Source organism: Tiliqua scincoides, chromosome 2 (genome assembly GCF_035046505.1).
Source record: "Tiliqua scincoides isolate rTilSci1 chromosome 2, rTilSci1.hap2, whole genome shotgun sequence".
NCBI lineage: Eukaryota > Metazoa > Chordata > Lepidosauria > Squamata > Scincidae > Tiliqua > Tiliqua scincoides.
In genome coordinates, this window is record NC_089822.1 from 88,618,833 (window position 1) to 88,631,096 (window position 12,264).

The window sequence follows — 12,264 nt, forward strand, 5'->3', positions numbered from 1 at the left end:
TTTGATACCAGCCCCATTATTTATGCTGCAAGGAACAGAGTTAAACAAATTCAACTTGTTCAAAAAGCGATTCTTGTGGAAAATTAATGTTTAGAGAATACCACACCACAAATTAAAATGCAAATAACCCATACTAAACTTAAAAGTATACTTTGATTTTTGATTTAATATATATGATATGGGGTATGATTTTACTATAATTCCAGTAATTATAGGCATTTATACCCTTCATCATAGGCTCTAAGGGCACTTTACAATATTTTATGAGGCAATAAAACTAAAACAAATCAATTTGTAAGAAAAGTCTTTAGCAGTAACAATCCAAATTCCTGGTGTAACAGGTGTTACAGCTTTTTGAAAATGGAGACTTCTTGATCCATCTTGGTAAAGTAGTCCAAGCCCGGGGATCACCAAGGAAAAGGCCCTCTCTCACAAACATGCCAACTGTAACCCCCTAGGCAGTGGTGCACAGCGCAAGGCCTCCTCTGAAGATTTTAATGGGTGAATAGCAGCGGATGGGTCTAAGTAGTGCTTTAAATATAGCAACTAGCACCTTGAATTAGCACCCAGAATGCAATGGGTAGATAGTGTAATTCCCACAAATTGGACATCATGTGCTCTCCCAACACAGTTTCTACATGTTAACTGTTCTCCTGAGTAACGTGCAAGATCCTTACTGAATTAGGGTTATGGAGGAGGAGGAGTACTGGGGAAACAGGTTTTCAGTGCCATTAAAAACAGAGCTGACAATGTAAACATGTAATCTACTTTTTGGGCTGGATTTCTTACCTGGTGTAGCACTTCTAGAGTTACAGGATAGAAGAGATTTTCAACTATAATGCGAAGAACAGAACTCTGACCAGGAGGTAGTCCACCCTCAGTAGCTGGAGCACCAGTAAGCGCCAAACCTCCAGACTGCACAGCATTCACTGCTTGTAATGCAGCTTGAGCTCTCTGAAGGACAGGGTGGAAAGAAATGATAAAATAGAAACAAATATATATTGTCTATATAACCATAACTTGCATACAAATAATTCTATAAACCATTTATTCCTAACAGAAATCAAAAGTACAGAGACATGTACTTAGAAACATCCTCCCTGAACATGGCCTGTAACTAGGAAGAACCCACGAACACCCTCAACTTCCTCAAAAATGGCCACCTACCCTTTCAAAATACAACTTTTCTCATACTGTTCCACAGGTCTAAGACTGATTCAAGTGAGACTGAATCAACACAATAATTAGTTCAGGATGCAGATATAAACAAGATTTTGTTCTCAGTTTACAGTTATACAAAAAATAATCCATTTTTGTACAAAGTTTATTTTGTACAATCCGTGGATGAGACGGTGGTGTAGGGAAGAGGGGTTTAGATTTGTTAGGCACTGGGGAACGTTTTGGGACAAGCGGGGCCTGTACAAGAGGGACGGGCTTCACCTGAACCAGAATGGAACCAGACTGCTGGCGCATAACATTCAAAAGGTGGCAGAGCAGCTTTTAAACTGATCCCTGGGGGAAGGCCAACAGGAGCCGAGGGGTATCCGGTTCGGGACTCCTCATCCCTATGGGACGAGGATGGGGAGGTTAGAGAACAACAAGACAAAGGCAGAATAGGAGAAGAAATTGGGAATGGTAGCGTGATGGGATATGATAGACGGTTAGGCACAGTGAAAGGATGCAGGGAGAAAGGAGCAAATAAGCAGCCCACCCTGGGGCATTCTGTGTACAAATGCTTTTATGTGAATGCCTGAAGTCTCCGAGCAAAGATGTGGGTTAAATTACCAGGCCTGTGGAGCAATGTAATACTGGGGGCGTACTATTGTCCTCCAGACCAGAAATCGGAAGGGGACCTTGAAATGAGGAAACAGATCAGGGAGGTGACAAGGAGGAACAAGGTTGTAATCAGGGGGGACTTCAATTATCCTCATATTGACTGGGTCAATTTGTGTTCTGGTCACGAAAAGGAGACCGGATTCCTTGACAAGCTAAATGACTGTGCCTTAGAGCAGTTAGTCATGGAGCCCACCAGAGGACAGGTGACTTTGGATTTAATATTGTGCGGTACACAGGACCTGGTTAGAGATGTCAATGTTACGGAGCTGTTGGGGAACAGTGATCATGCTGTGATCCGTTTCGACGTGCACATCGGGGGAAGAATACTGGGCAAATCTCACAAAAACCCTTGACTTCTGACGGGCGGACTTCCCTCAGATGAGGAGGCTGGTTAGAAGGAGGTTGAAAGGGAAGGTAAAAAGAGTCCAATCTCTCCAGAGTGCATGGAGGCTGCTTAAAACAACAGTAATAGAGGCCCAGCAGAGGTGTATACCACAAAGAAAGAAGGGTTCCTCTAAATCCAGGAGGGCGCCCGCATGGTTAATGAGCCAAGTTAGAGAGGCTGTAAAGGGCAAGGAAGCTTCCTTCCGTAAATGGAAGTCTTGGCCTAACGAGGAGAAGAAAAAGGAACTGTGACAAAAGAAATGTAAGAAGGTGATACGGGAGGCCAAGCGAGGCATGGCCAGCAACATTAAGGGGAATAATAAAAGCTTCTTCAAATATGTTAGAAGCAGGAAACCCGCCAGAGAAGCGGTTGGCCCTCTGGATGGTGAAGGAGGGAAAGGGGAAAGGAGACTTAGAGATGGCAGAGAAATTAAATGAGTTCTTTGCAACTGTCTTCACGGCAGAAGACCTCGGGCAGATACCGCTGCCCGAACGGCCCCTCCTGACCAAGGAATTAAGTCAGATAGAGGTTTAAAGAGAAGATGTTTCAGACCTCATTGATAAATTAAAGATCAATAAGTCACCAGGCCCTGATGGCATCCACCCAAGAATTATAAAGGAACTGAAAAATGAAGTTGCTGATCTCTTGACTAAGATATGCAACTTGTCCCTCAAAATGGCCACAGTGTCAGAGGACTGGAGGATAGCAAATGTCATGCCTATCTTTAAAAAGGGAAAGAGGGGGGACCCGGGAAACTATAGGCCGGCCAGCCTAACATCTATACCGGGTAAGACGGTGGAATGCCTCATCAAAGATAGGATCTCAAAACACATAGACAAACAGGCCTTGCTGAGGGAGAATCAGCATGGCTTCTGTAAGGTTAAGTCTTGCCTCACAAACCTTATAGAATTCTTTGAAAAGGTCAACAGGCATGTGGATGCGGGAGAATCTGTAGACATTATATATCTGGACTTTCAGAAGGCGTTCGACATGGTCCCTCACCAAAGGCTACTAAAAAAACTCCACAGTCAGGGAATTAGAGGACAGGTCCTCTCATGGATTGAGAACTGGTTGAAGGCCAGGAAGCAGAGAGTGGGTGTCAATGGGCAATTTTCACAATGGAGAGAAGTGAAAAGCGGTGTGCCCCAAGGATCTGTCCTGGGACCGGTGCTCTTCAACCTCTTCATAAATGACCTGGAGACAGGGTTGAGCAGTGAGGTGGCAAAGTTTGCAGAAGACACCAAACTTTCCGAGTGGTGAAGATCAGAAGTGATTGTGAGGAATTCCAGAAGGATCTCTCCAGAATGGCAGAATGGGCAACAAAATGGCAGAGGCGCTTCAATGTCAGTAAGTGTAAGGTCATGCACATTGGGGCAAAAAATCAAAACTTCACATATAGGCTGATGGGTTCTGAGCTGTCTGACAGATCAGGAGAGAGATCTTGGGGTGGTGGTGGACAGGTCGATGAAAGTGTCGACTCAATGTGCGGCAGCAGTAAAGAAGGCCAATTCTATGCTTGGGATCATTAGAAAAGGTATTGAGAACAAAACGGCTAGTATTATAATGCCGTTGTACAAATCAATGGTAAGGCCACACCTGGAGTATTGTGTCCAGTTCTGGTCACCACATCTCAAAAAGGACACAGTGGAAATGGAAAAGGTGCAAAAGAGAGAGACTAAGATGATTACTGGGCTGGGGCACCTTCCTTATGAGGAAAGGCTACGGTGTTTGGGCCTCTTCAGCCTAGAAAAGATGCGCCTCAGGGGGGGCATGATTGAGACATATAAAATTATGCAGGGGATGCACAGAGTGGATAGAGAGATGCTCTTTACACTCTCACATAACACCAGAACCAGGGGACATCCACTAAAATTGAGTGTTGGGAAAGTTAGAACAGACAAAAGAAAATATTTCTTTACTCAGCGTGTGGTTGGTCTGTGGAACTCCTTGCCACAGGATGTGGTGATGGCATCTGGCCTGGATGCCTTTAAAAGGGGATTGGACAAGTTTCTGGAGGAAAAATCCATTACAGGTTACAAGCCATGATGTGCATGTACAACCTCCTGATTTTAGAAATGGGCTATATCAGAATGCCAGATGCAAGGGAGGGCACCAGGATGAGGTCTGTTGTTATCTGGTGTGCTCCCTGGGGCATTTGGTGGGCTGCTGTGAGATACAGGAAGCTGGACTAGATGGGCCTATGGCCTGATCCAGTGGGGCTGTTCTTACGTTCTTATGTTATGTTGAGTTGTTCCATGAAAGTTTGTAGCTTTTTTTCCTGTACCACAAGTGCTGATCATCATCCCCGGGTCAGGACACCCATTTTCTCCAGAACAGACAATGTAATCCCATAAGTGTTGTCAATGAGACTGGTTTTACAACTTAAACAGCAACTATAGGAAGCCAGATGGGGTCTGTGGTGGAAAGGGACTTTAAACCTTTGACCCCCCCCCCCCCCAAACACAGCAACTTATCTTTTGTAAAGTTTGGCAAGCTATCTGACTTACAAGTAGGGATAGGTTTAAAATGAGAATTGTTTTTTTAATAATCTCACCAGAGACTTTCCAAGTTTATCCTTATTTTAGGTTACATGATATTTTTCACTACAGAATGTGCACCTGTACATCTTATCTTATGTTTGCCATCTGTTTCCTGGTCTCTTTGCTTTGGTTTTATGATTTTTTTCAAAAATGTCTCTCCCCTTAATGAACCAACAAGTACATTCTTAAGCAAAAGCTGGCACTTATGACCACTGAATGCAACTAGTTATGCCTTAACAATGTATATCTTGCTTTTTAATACACACACACGCACACACACAGGTGAACCTCAAGGATTCCAGTAAAAATAAAATTGACCACACAAGACTATTAGCCCACCATGCTGTAAAATAGAAAAGATCACTATATTACAGTCTGAAACATGGATAAGGATAGGACATTTGCCCCCTTTCTGAGTTCTGGCCATCCGGGATTTTAAGGTGGTGGAAACAAGTTGGAGAAACTAAACGCACATGTGGGGGGGGAAGAGGGGAAGGTGATAAATTGCTGTTGGGCCAGTTAATGTTGGGCCAGCTGCTCCTTTTCAAGTGTCTAGATAACATATTTGCAAATTGAATCTGACTGAAACTATACCAGAAAGGATACAGCAACTGTGATCCTGGCCTCAGTGACACAAAATGCTGCCCTCCCCATGCAGCCCAAAGACCTAAAAACACTATTTTGGAAGTGATGTTTTTAGACTGGAGGCCTCAGAAGTCTCCATGTCAAGAAACTGAGCAGCGAATGGGGGAAGCTGTATAGCGCTGTGTATCCAGAACAGAAACAGAGCAGGATTCCTTTATGCAAGAAGGCACACAGGCATTTAAGTAGACAGTTCCAGGATTTTGGTCTGACACATTAACACACAAATGGCAAGGTAATATGATCTTTTGCTAAGGGGAAGCAAAAGGAGGAGTGGAAAAGGGGGGTAGAAACCTTGGATTCTTTAATGAAATATTACAGTAGTACAAAGCATAGTATAAGCACTTGTGTTCAAAACTGAGAAAGATCACTGAGACACCTGTTTGCAAATTAGCATCCTTCAACTTCACATGCAAGAACAGTATAGCTGAAGCTCTGCCACCACTGCCCAAGTTCAAATCACTTAGTTTACCTAAAGTTACCAAACTGCAGTTTCATGAAAATTAAGATGTTTTAAACAGCTCAGCAATATTTTACACTTTAACAAGTGTTATACATGGTCATGAATGTAGTATACTTACAGCCTGATTGGGTAGATTGTCAGTCTTAAGTTCTCTATGATTAGAATACTGAATATAAACAGGTTGACTGCGGAGGTGAGGTGTAACAGGAGTGTAGTAGTTCACCATAGTAACAGCAGCTTCTTCTGAAGCCATTTCTAGGAAAGCCTACAGTTAACACAAAGAGCTATGTTTTATTTGTAAAGCCACATACACTAAAAAAAATTACGCCAGCTTTGCTGATGCAATTACAACACACTTCAAAGCATCCATTAAAAAAATAAATTCTCAATAAGAAATAAATCTGCTTTAAAAGACCCCATTTTTTTAAACATTTTATAAACATTCTGGATTGGAGTCCAACTTTTCACTGAAGGTACTTTCTCCACATTTTCTCTGCAGCTCCTCCAAATCAATTTCTGAGAGTTGGGGGATCCACCAGAATAGAACATGTTGCACATCAGCTGTAGCAGAAAGAGGAGCTCTGTAGTAAATCACTCCCTTTGTTCAAATGGAATCAGCCAAGGTCTTCACAGGAAACTAAGAAAAAGAATTGGTGGCACAATACTAAGGAATTGTGTGTGCCTAAATTGTAAGTATATTATGTGTGATTTTACAAAAATGTTTTACTTTACTACTATATAATATCTTTCAAAGCCCTAATGATATTCTTTTTTTTTCTTTTTTCTTTTTTTTTTTACTTTCAGCCAGCAGCCAAGTTACAACTTTTTGTATATCACTCACACACAATCACCATTCAAGCTTCTTATAATAGGCTAGGGCAGTGGTTCTCAAACTTAGGGAGTTTTACTCCCTAAGTAAGTCTGTGCAGAGGAGGGGCTAGGGCAGAGATCCAATTCCCAGGATCATGTTGCTTACAGGGGTGAAAGGGCGCTATTTTTACTTATAGAGGGCTGCAGGAGTTGCAGGGAGCCCCATGCAACTGGAGATGGTGTCACTATCTCCGACACTTCCGCTGTTCCTTAAAGGGACTGGGGAAGCTTTACACAAGCTGGTGAGTCACAACCCACCAGTTTGAGAACCACTGTGCTAGGAAATAAAGTTCAAACACTGGAACAAGTTACCTGAAAAACTGCCCCAAATTATGAAGGCTGTTTCTAGCTTACGGAAATGGTAACTTTTATGAAAATTTATGTTATAGCGCACATACACTGTTCTTTATACAATGTGGAAAAAACAGGTTCCTGCTCCAAAAGCTCATTATGTTTTATTAGTGACAGCTGACAAAGTAGCAAGAATAACTTATCATAGGTAACAACCTTGCAAAGGTAAGAAAACCTTGGCAGAACAATTGGCTACTTAGCAGTGGATGAATTGTGAACTCAGAAAATTACATGTTCCTAATACTTTGGACCAGTTTTTGGACCGAAGTGGAACTGCTAGAAACTTTCAAATGTTTCATTGCGCTGTTATAGTGCATGGAACAATCTCTCTCATATTTTATGCTGACATCTGACTCCATTTCTTTCCACATGAACTTTATTAAAAGCCAGCATTCTACTTCCACGACAACTATGGGTGCTGACACTGGGAAATGGTCTTGATACAGATGTGTTCACGTCTTCCACAAATAGACCACACCATTAAGAAACTGGTGGCAAACTTTTGGAAAGGTTTCATACGCAAAGAGTACCAGACAAACAGTACATGAACTACGTTTTGTTGTGTTTTGGATACTGTCAAAAGTGTACATACCTGGCTTTTTCCCTTCAACATCAAGAGATTGGTTACTTTGCCAAAAGGTAGTCCTAGAGAAATTACTTCTGCTTCAGTGACATCATTTGGAATTTTACGAAGATGAAGGACTCGAGAAGGGGAGCAAGGAGATCTGTCTCCTTTAAATTTCTTGTTGTCATTCCCATTAGCTAAAATATGAAGAAATAATTCAGCAAAGAAAGCATAGTGAATCACCAAAATGCATTTCCTATTTGAGTTGTAACATTCTAGTACCTTCAGTCAGTAATAGTGACAAGCTTTTTCCTTATTAGACTCCCTCTAGATTAGTGTTATGAAAATATGCTCAGTTCCAAATTACATGACCTAAGGCCAGTCAAAAACCCAAACCACACATGCAGAAATTCATATAATAATGAGCATTTTCCACAGAACATGCACACATCAGGAACTAAAACTCACATGGGTTTTGTGCCACAGAATATCCAAGTATCTTCTGCCATCCATCACCCTCCCAATTTAGGAGTTCATATTTTTCCATGTAGGTTTTTCAACATGTTATTGCAAAAATCAAGTGGATCTTGATTTCCATGAGTTTCATAGATGAGATAGCATCCTGGGGCCCTCCAAACTGTGGCCTGGATCCTGCAGCAGCTTTTCTTCGTGCCCAATTGTCCCACAGCCACACACCAGGCAGTCACTTCCAATGCCCATCACCCCAGCTGCCTCTACAATCTGATTTTCCAGGGACAGCAGCTGCCCGGCATGAGGCTGTGGGGCGATAAGGCATGAAGACAAGTGGTTGCAGCCTGGAATGGAAAGCACCACGCCCAGCTGGCTTTTTCACAATGCAGAGGGTTGTGATTTGGAGACTTCTGTCCTAGACCATCCTTTTAGGGAGCCCTTCACCAGTTTCTACTCTCAACAGTACAGCTTTAAAAAGGTAGTCTTCTCCACCCCCTCACTTATGGTATGCAGGAAAGAAAAGTACAAAATTGGACCAAATTTGAATTGTGGATCCAAGAAAACTGCCCTCTGTCTTTGATCTCAGAACATCCATTTTGCTCATGGCAAAGAAAAGTTGTCTGGCAGGGACCACACAATGAGCTAAACAAACTGTATTCTCCTTTGCAGAGGTAACACAATGTAAGCCTCAGATGACAGGGTGGAGAGGATGGGACATTTAACAAACTGGTAAAGGCTGGCTTTCTCCTGGGAGCTCCTACAGTCAAATAAGGACATGAGTAAGAAGCTCACAGAGAACTTAAACTGTCTTCATGACAGGGACCTCTAGGAGGTAAATGTATGGTTGGAGAGGGCAGCATTCCAGCCATGACTGGTCCTTCCAACAACTTCCACTTCCATGCTAGGGGCCCTTACTCAGAGATTACATGTCGTTTGCCTGATGGTTGGCACCGTGGAGGGCACTCAGCAGATGTGTGCCTTCACAGAAAGCAATCCATCATCATGAAAGATCACCTAGCTAAGCTTGACCCTCCAAAAGCTGGGGGGGAGGAAGAAACTTTTAGAAGGTCAAACCACTGATGGGCTGAGCAATCCCCCTTATGTATGTACAGTATGTCCTCACCTGATGATGTTAAACATTGTTTCATCATAACATCGATGAAAAAAAATCAATTCTCAGCCAGGGCCACTATGTAGAGTTCGCACATTCTCCCCATGCCTGTGTGGGATCTGGCCACAGACCCATCTAGTCCAGCTTCCTATATCTCAAAGTGGCCCTCCAGATGCCCCAGGGAGCACACAAGACAACAAGAGACCTGCATCCTGGTGTCCTCCCCTTCATCTGGCATTCTGACATAACCCATTTCTAAAATAAGGAGGTTGCACATACACATCATGACTTGTAACCTGTAATGGATTTTTCCTCCAGAAATTTGCCCAATCCCCTTTTAAAGGCATCTAGGCAAGTTGCCATAACCACATCCTGTGGCAAGGAGTTCCACACACTAACTACATGCTGGGTAAAGAAATATTTTCTTTTGTCTGTTCTAACTTTCCCAACACTCAAATTTAGTGGATGTCCCCTGGTTCTGGTGTTATGTGAGAGGGAAAAGAGCATCTCTCTATCCTTCCCATGCATAATTCTGTATGATTCAATCATGTCGCCCCTCAGGCGCCCTTTTTCCAGACTGAAGAGCCCCAAACGCTGTAGTTTTTCCTCATAAGGAAGCTGCGTCAGCCCAGTAATCATTTTAGTGGCTCTCTTTTTCACCTTTTCCATTTCCATTATGTCTTTTTTGAGATGTGGTGACCAGAGCTGGACACAATACAGAACTGGTGTGGCTTTACCATCAATTTGTACAACAGTATTATAATATTATCCATTTTATTCTCAATACCTTTTCTAATGATCCCTAGCAAAGAATTGGCCTTCTTAATCACCGCTGCACATTGGGTTGACACTTTCATCAAGCTGTCCACCACCACCCCAAGATTAGCCTGGCATGACAGAAATGACCCATTGACAGAAATGGGACTTACTTCTGTGTAGACATGCATAGGATTGGGCTCTCACAACCCAAGAGTCCACACTTTCCTGGGAGTGTGGATAGGATTGGGCTGACAGTTTGTTCTTAGTCACAGGGTGGGGGGAAGGTCCAAATGCCACAGTCTTCATTCCTCTGTCTAGTCTGGGGGAAGAGGGGTGGCATCTGTGTGTTTCAGTCAGGGTGTATATGTGAGCATGCCCCCCACTATCTACTATGGTGGTGAGTTGTGGCCTCACTCTGTGCCAGCTTAGCCAAGAATCATCACCTCTTTCTCTTCTTCCTTCCACCCCCCAAAAAGAAAAAAGCCACACTTGATCAGCCAAGCTTTGTCTCCCAAAATGATTAAAACATAAAAATACACATTACTTTTCAGTAATCAAAATTTCACATATAGGCTAATGCAATGGTTCTCAAACATTTTCAGCCTATGGCTCCTCCCCCCAAAATTGGAGATTTTTTTTACCCCAATATACATTACTTTACACATCCCAAAGATCTGCACATTAGGTTACTTAGAGATTAGATTTGTGCTCTAGATTTAGAGCATTTATATACCACCTTTCTCTGTAAATTGTCCTTCACTACCATAGCTACCAGACAAGGTTGCGTGCTAGTCCCACAGTGGTTGTTCATCCTGGGCAGCAAGCAGAGCTGGAACATGCACACAATAAACCAACACCCCAATCACTACAGAGAACACATTTGGGTGCACAGAATTTTTGAAATGGGTATTTATGTAAATGTTTGGACTGGAACATCTTTGGACAAAGGTTCTTTTTGGAAACTTTGTTTTTAAAAAATTAAAAATAAACTTTGGCACTTTGGGGAGGGAAGCCATTTCACCTCACAACCTACCTCAAGCCTCTCTGACTGCTCAAATTGCAAGGGACAAGCTATGAATGTGTTGAGTTTCTGTAGGCCTCCATTAACTATGTCTCTGGCCATTCTATCTTCTACATAGATTTTATAGACATGAAAGTGTCCCACGAAATTTCTGGACAGGGATCCCCTCTGAAGAATCCCATTTTGGTGATAAAGAACAGAACTTAGAGATGGTACAAAAGACGCTACTGTTAAAAGATGGGAATTAAAAGATTTCAGCCTTGGACCTACTACTACTGCAGGGTTTTGAAAGGAGGGGCATGGAAACATGCTGCTCTGAGAAAGGCAAATCAAATGTACCACCAATATGCATGATAGATGTGCCCCAAGTTGTTTTTCCCATGCACAAAGAAAATTGTGAAATCAATGCATGGGAAACGTGGTTTTCACAACACTTCCATTCTTGGGCCATACTGTGTTTGGTAATTGATTGATGGCTTCCAGATTCTTAAGAGCTCCCTTCTCTGGTTCTGAACAGGAAAGTTGCCCTGAGAAACCTCCTAAACAGTCCTCTGAAACCTTGAACCCTTTTAAGCAGGCAGGTGTTGCTGGGATTTCTTTACACATAGGAAGTTGACAATTGGCAGGTTAGCATGACTGGTAGTGCAGATGCGGGAACTGGCATGGCTTGGGCCACAAAGATAGCTGTCTGCTCTGGTCCTGCAGCACACCTGAGGAAGCCTGAAAACTGCTGAAGTAGGGTCTAAGTACGGTCACAAAGTTTTTCTTAAGGCTTGCATGCCATTCTAGAAAGCAATGGCAGCTAAGTCAATATCAGCTAAAGCGGCTACAACAGCTTGGGTGTGCTTCTAGCTTTATAAACCACTTTGTAAAAGCAACCCCAAGGCCCAGCAGTTAATTGCTTTCTGCAAAACTTGGCTGCAAAAAACGTAGACTCAGTGATGCCAGTAAATAAGGCAAGAGAGATTGAGTAGCCGGAACGATTAAAGGTCCAGGGGAAGTTTCAAGAGTGGAATGATAAAAGGGTAAAAGAGGTTCAACAATGCTTCAGCCCATTTTACTGATCTAATGATATTAAAAATAGTATGCAAAAGGGACCAACTCTTATGCACTACCAATTTCCTTACATAGCATGCTCAAGCTAATCAGACTACCTTGGCAGGATGTAGGCTGGAAGGACATTAACCTGCTTATCCTCAAACCTAGTGAGGGAAACTTCGCAGCTGTTGCCAATTCCATAGCACAGAAAA

The 12,264-nt window shown here is 42.7% G+C and overlaps 1 protein-coding gene across 2 annotated transcripts in view; it reads right to left on the reverse strand.

Annotated features, from left to right (window-relative positions):
- The window catches only part of PTBP3 (polypyrimidine tract binding protein 3), a 59,218-nt gene that overhangs the window by 16,891 nt on the left and 30,063 nt on the right, over positions 1-12,264 (reverse strand). For both annotated transcript variants that reach the window (XM_066614108.1, XM_066614110.1), the window contains exons 3-5: positions 7,680-7,849; positions 5,985-6,131; positions 790-954 (exon numbers count right to left, since the gene is read on the reverse strand). In XM_066614108.1, the coding sequence (XP_066470205.1) occupies positions 790-954; positions 5,985-6,131; positions 7,680-7,849 (482 nt within the window). The remainder of the gene's footprint in view (positions 1-789; positions 955-5,984; positions 6,132-7,679; positions 7,850-12,264) is intronic.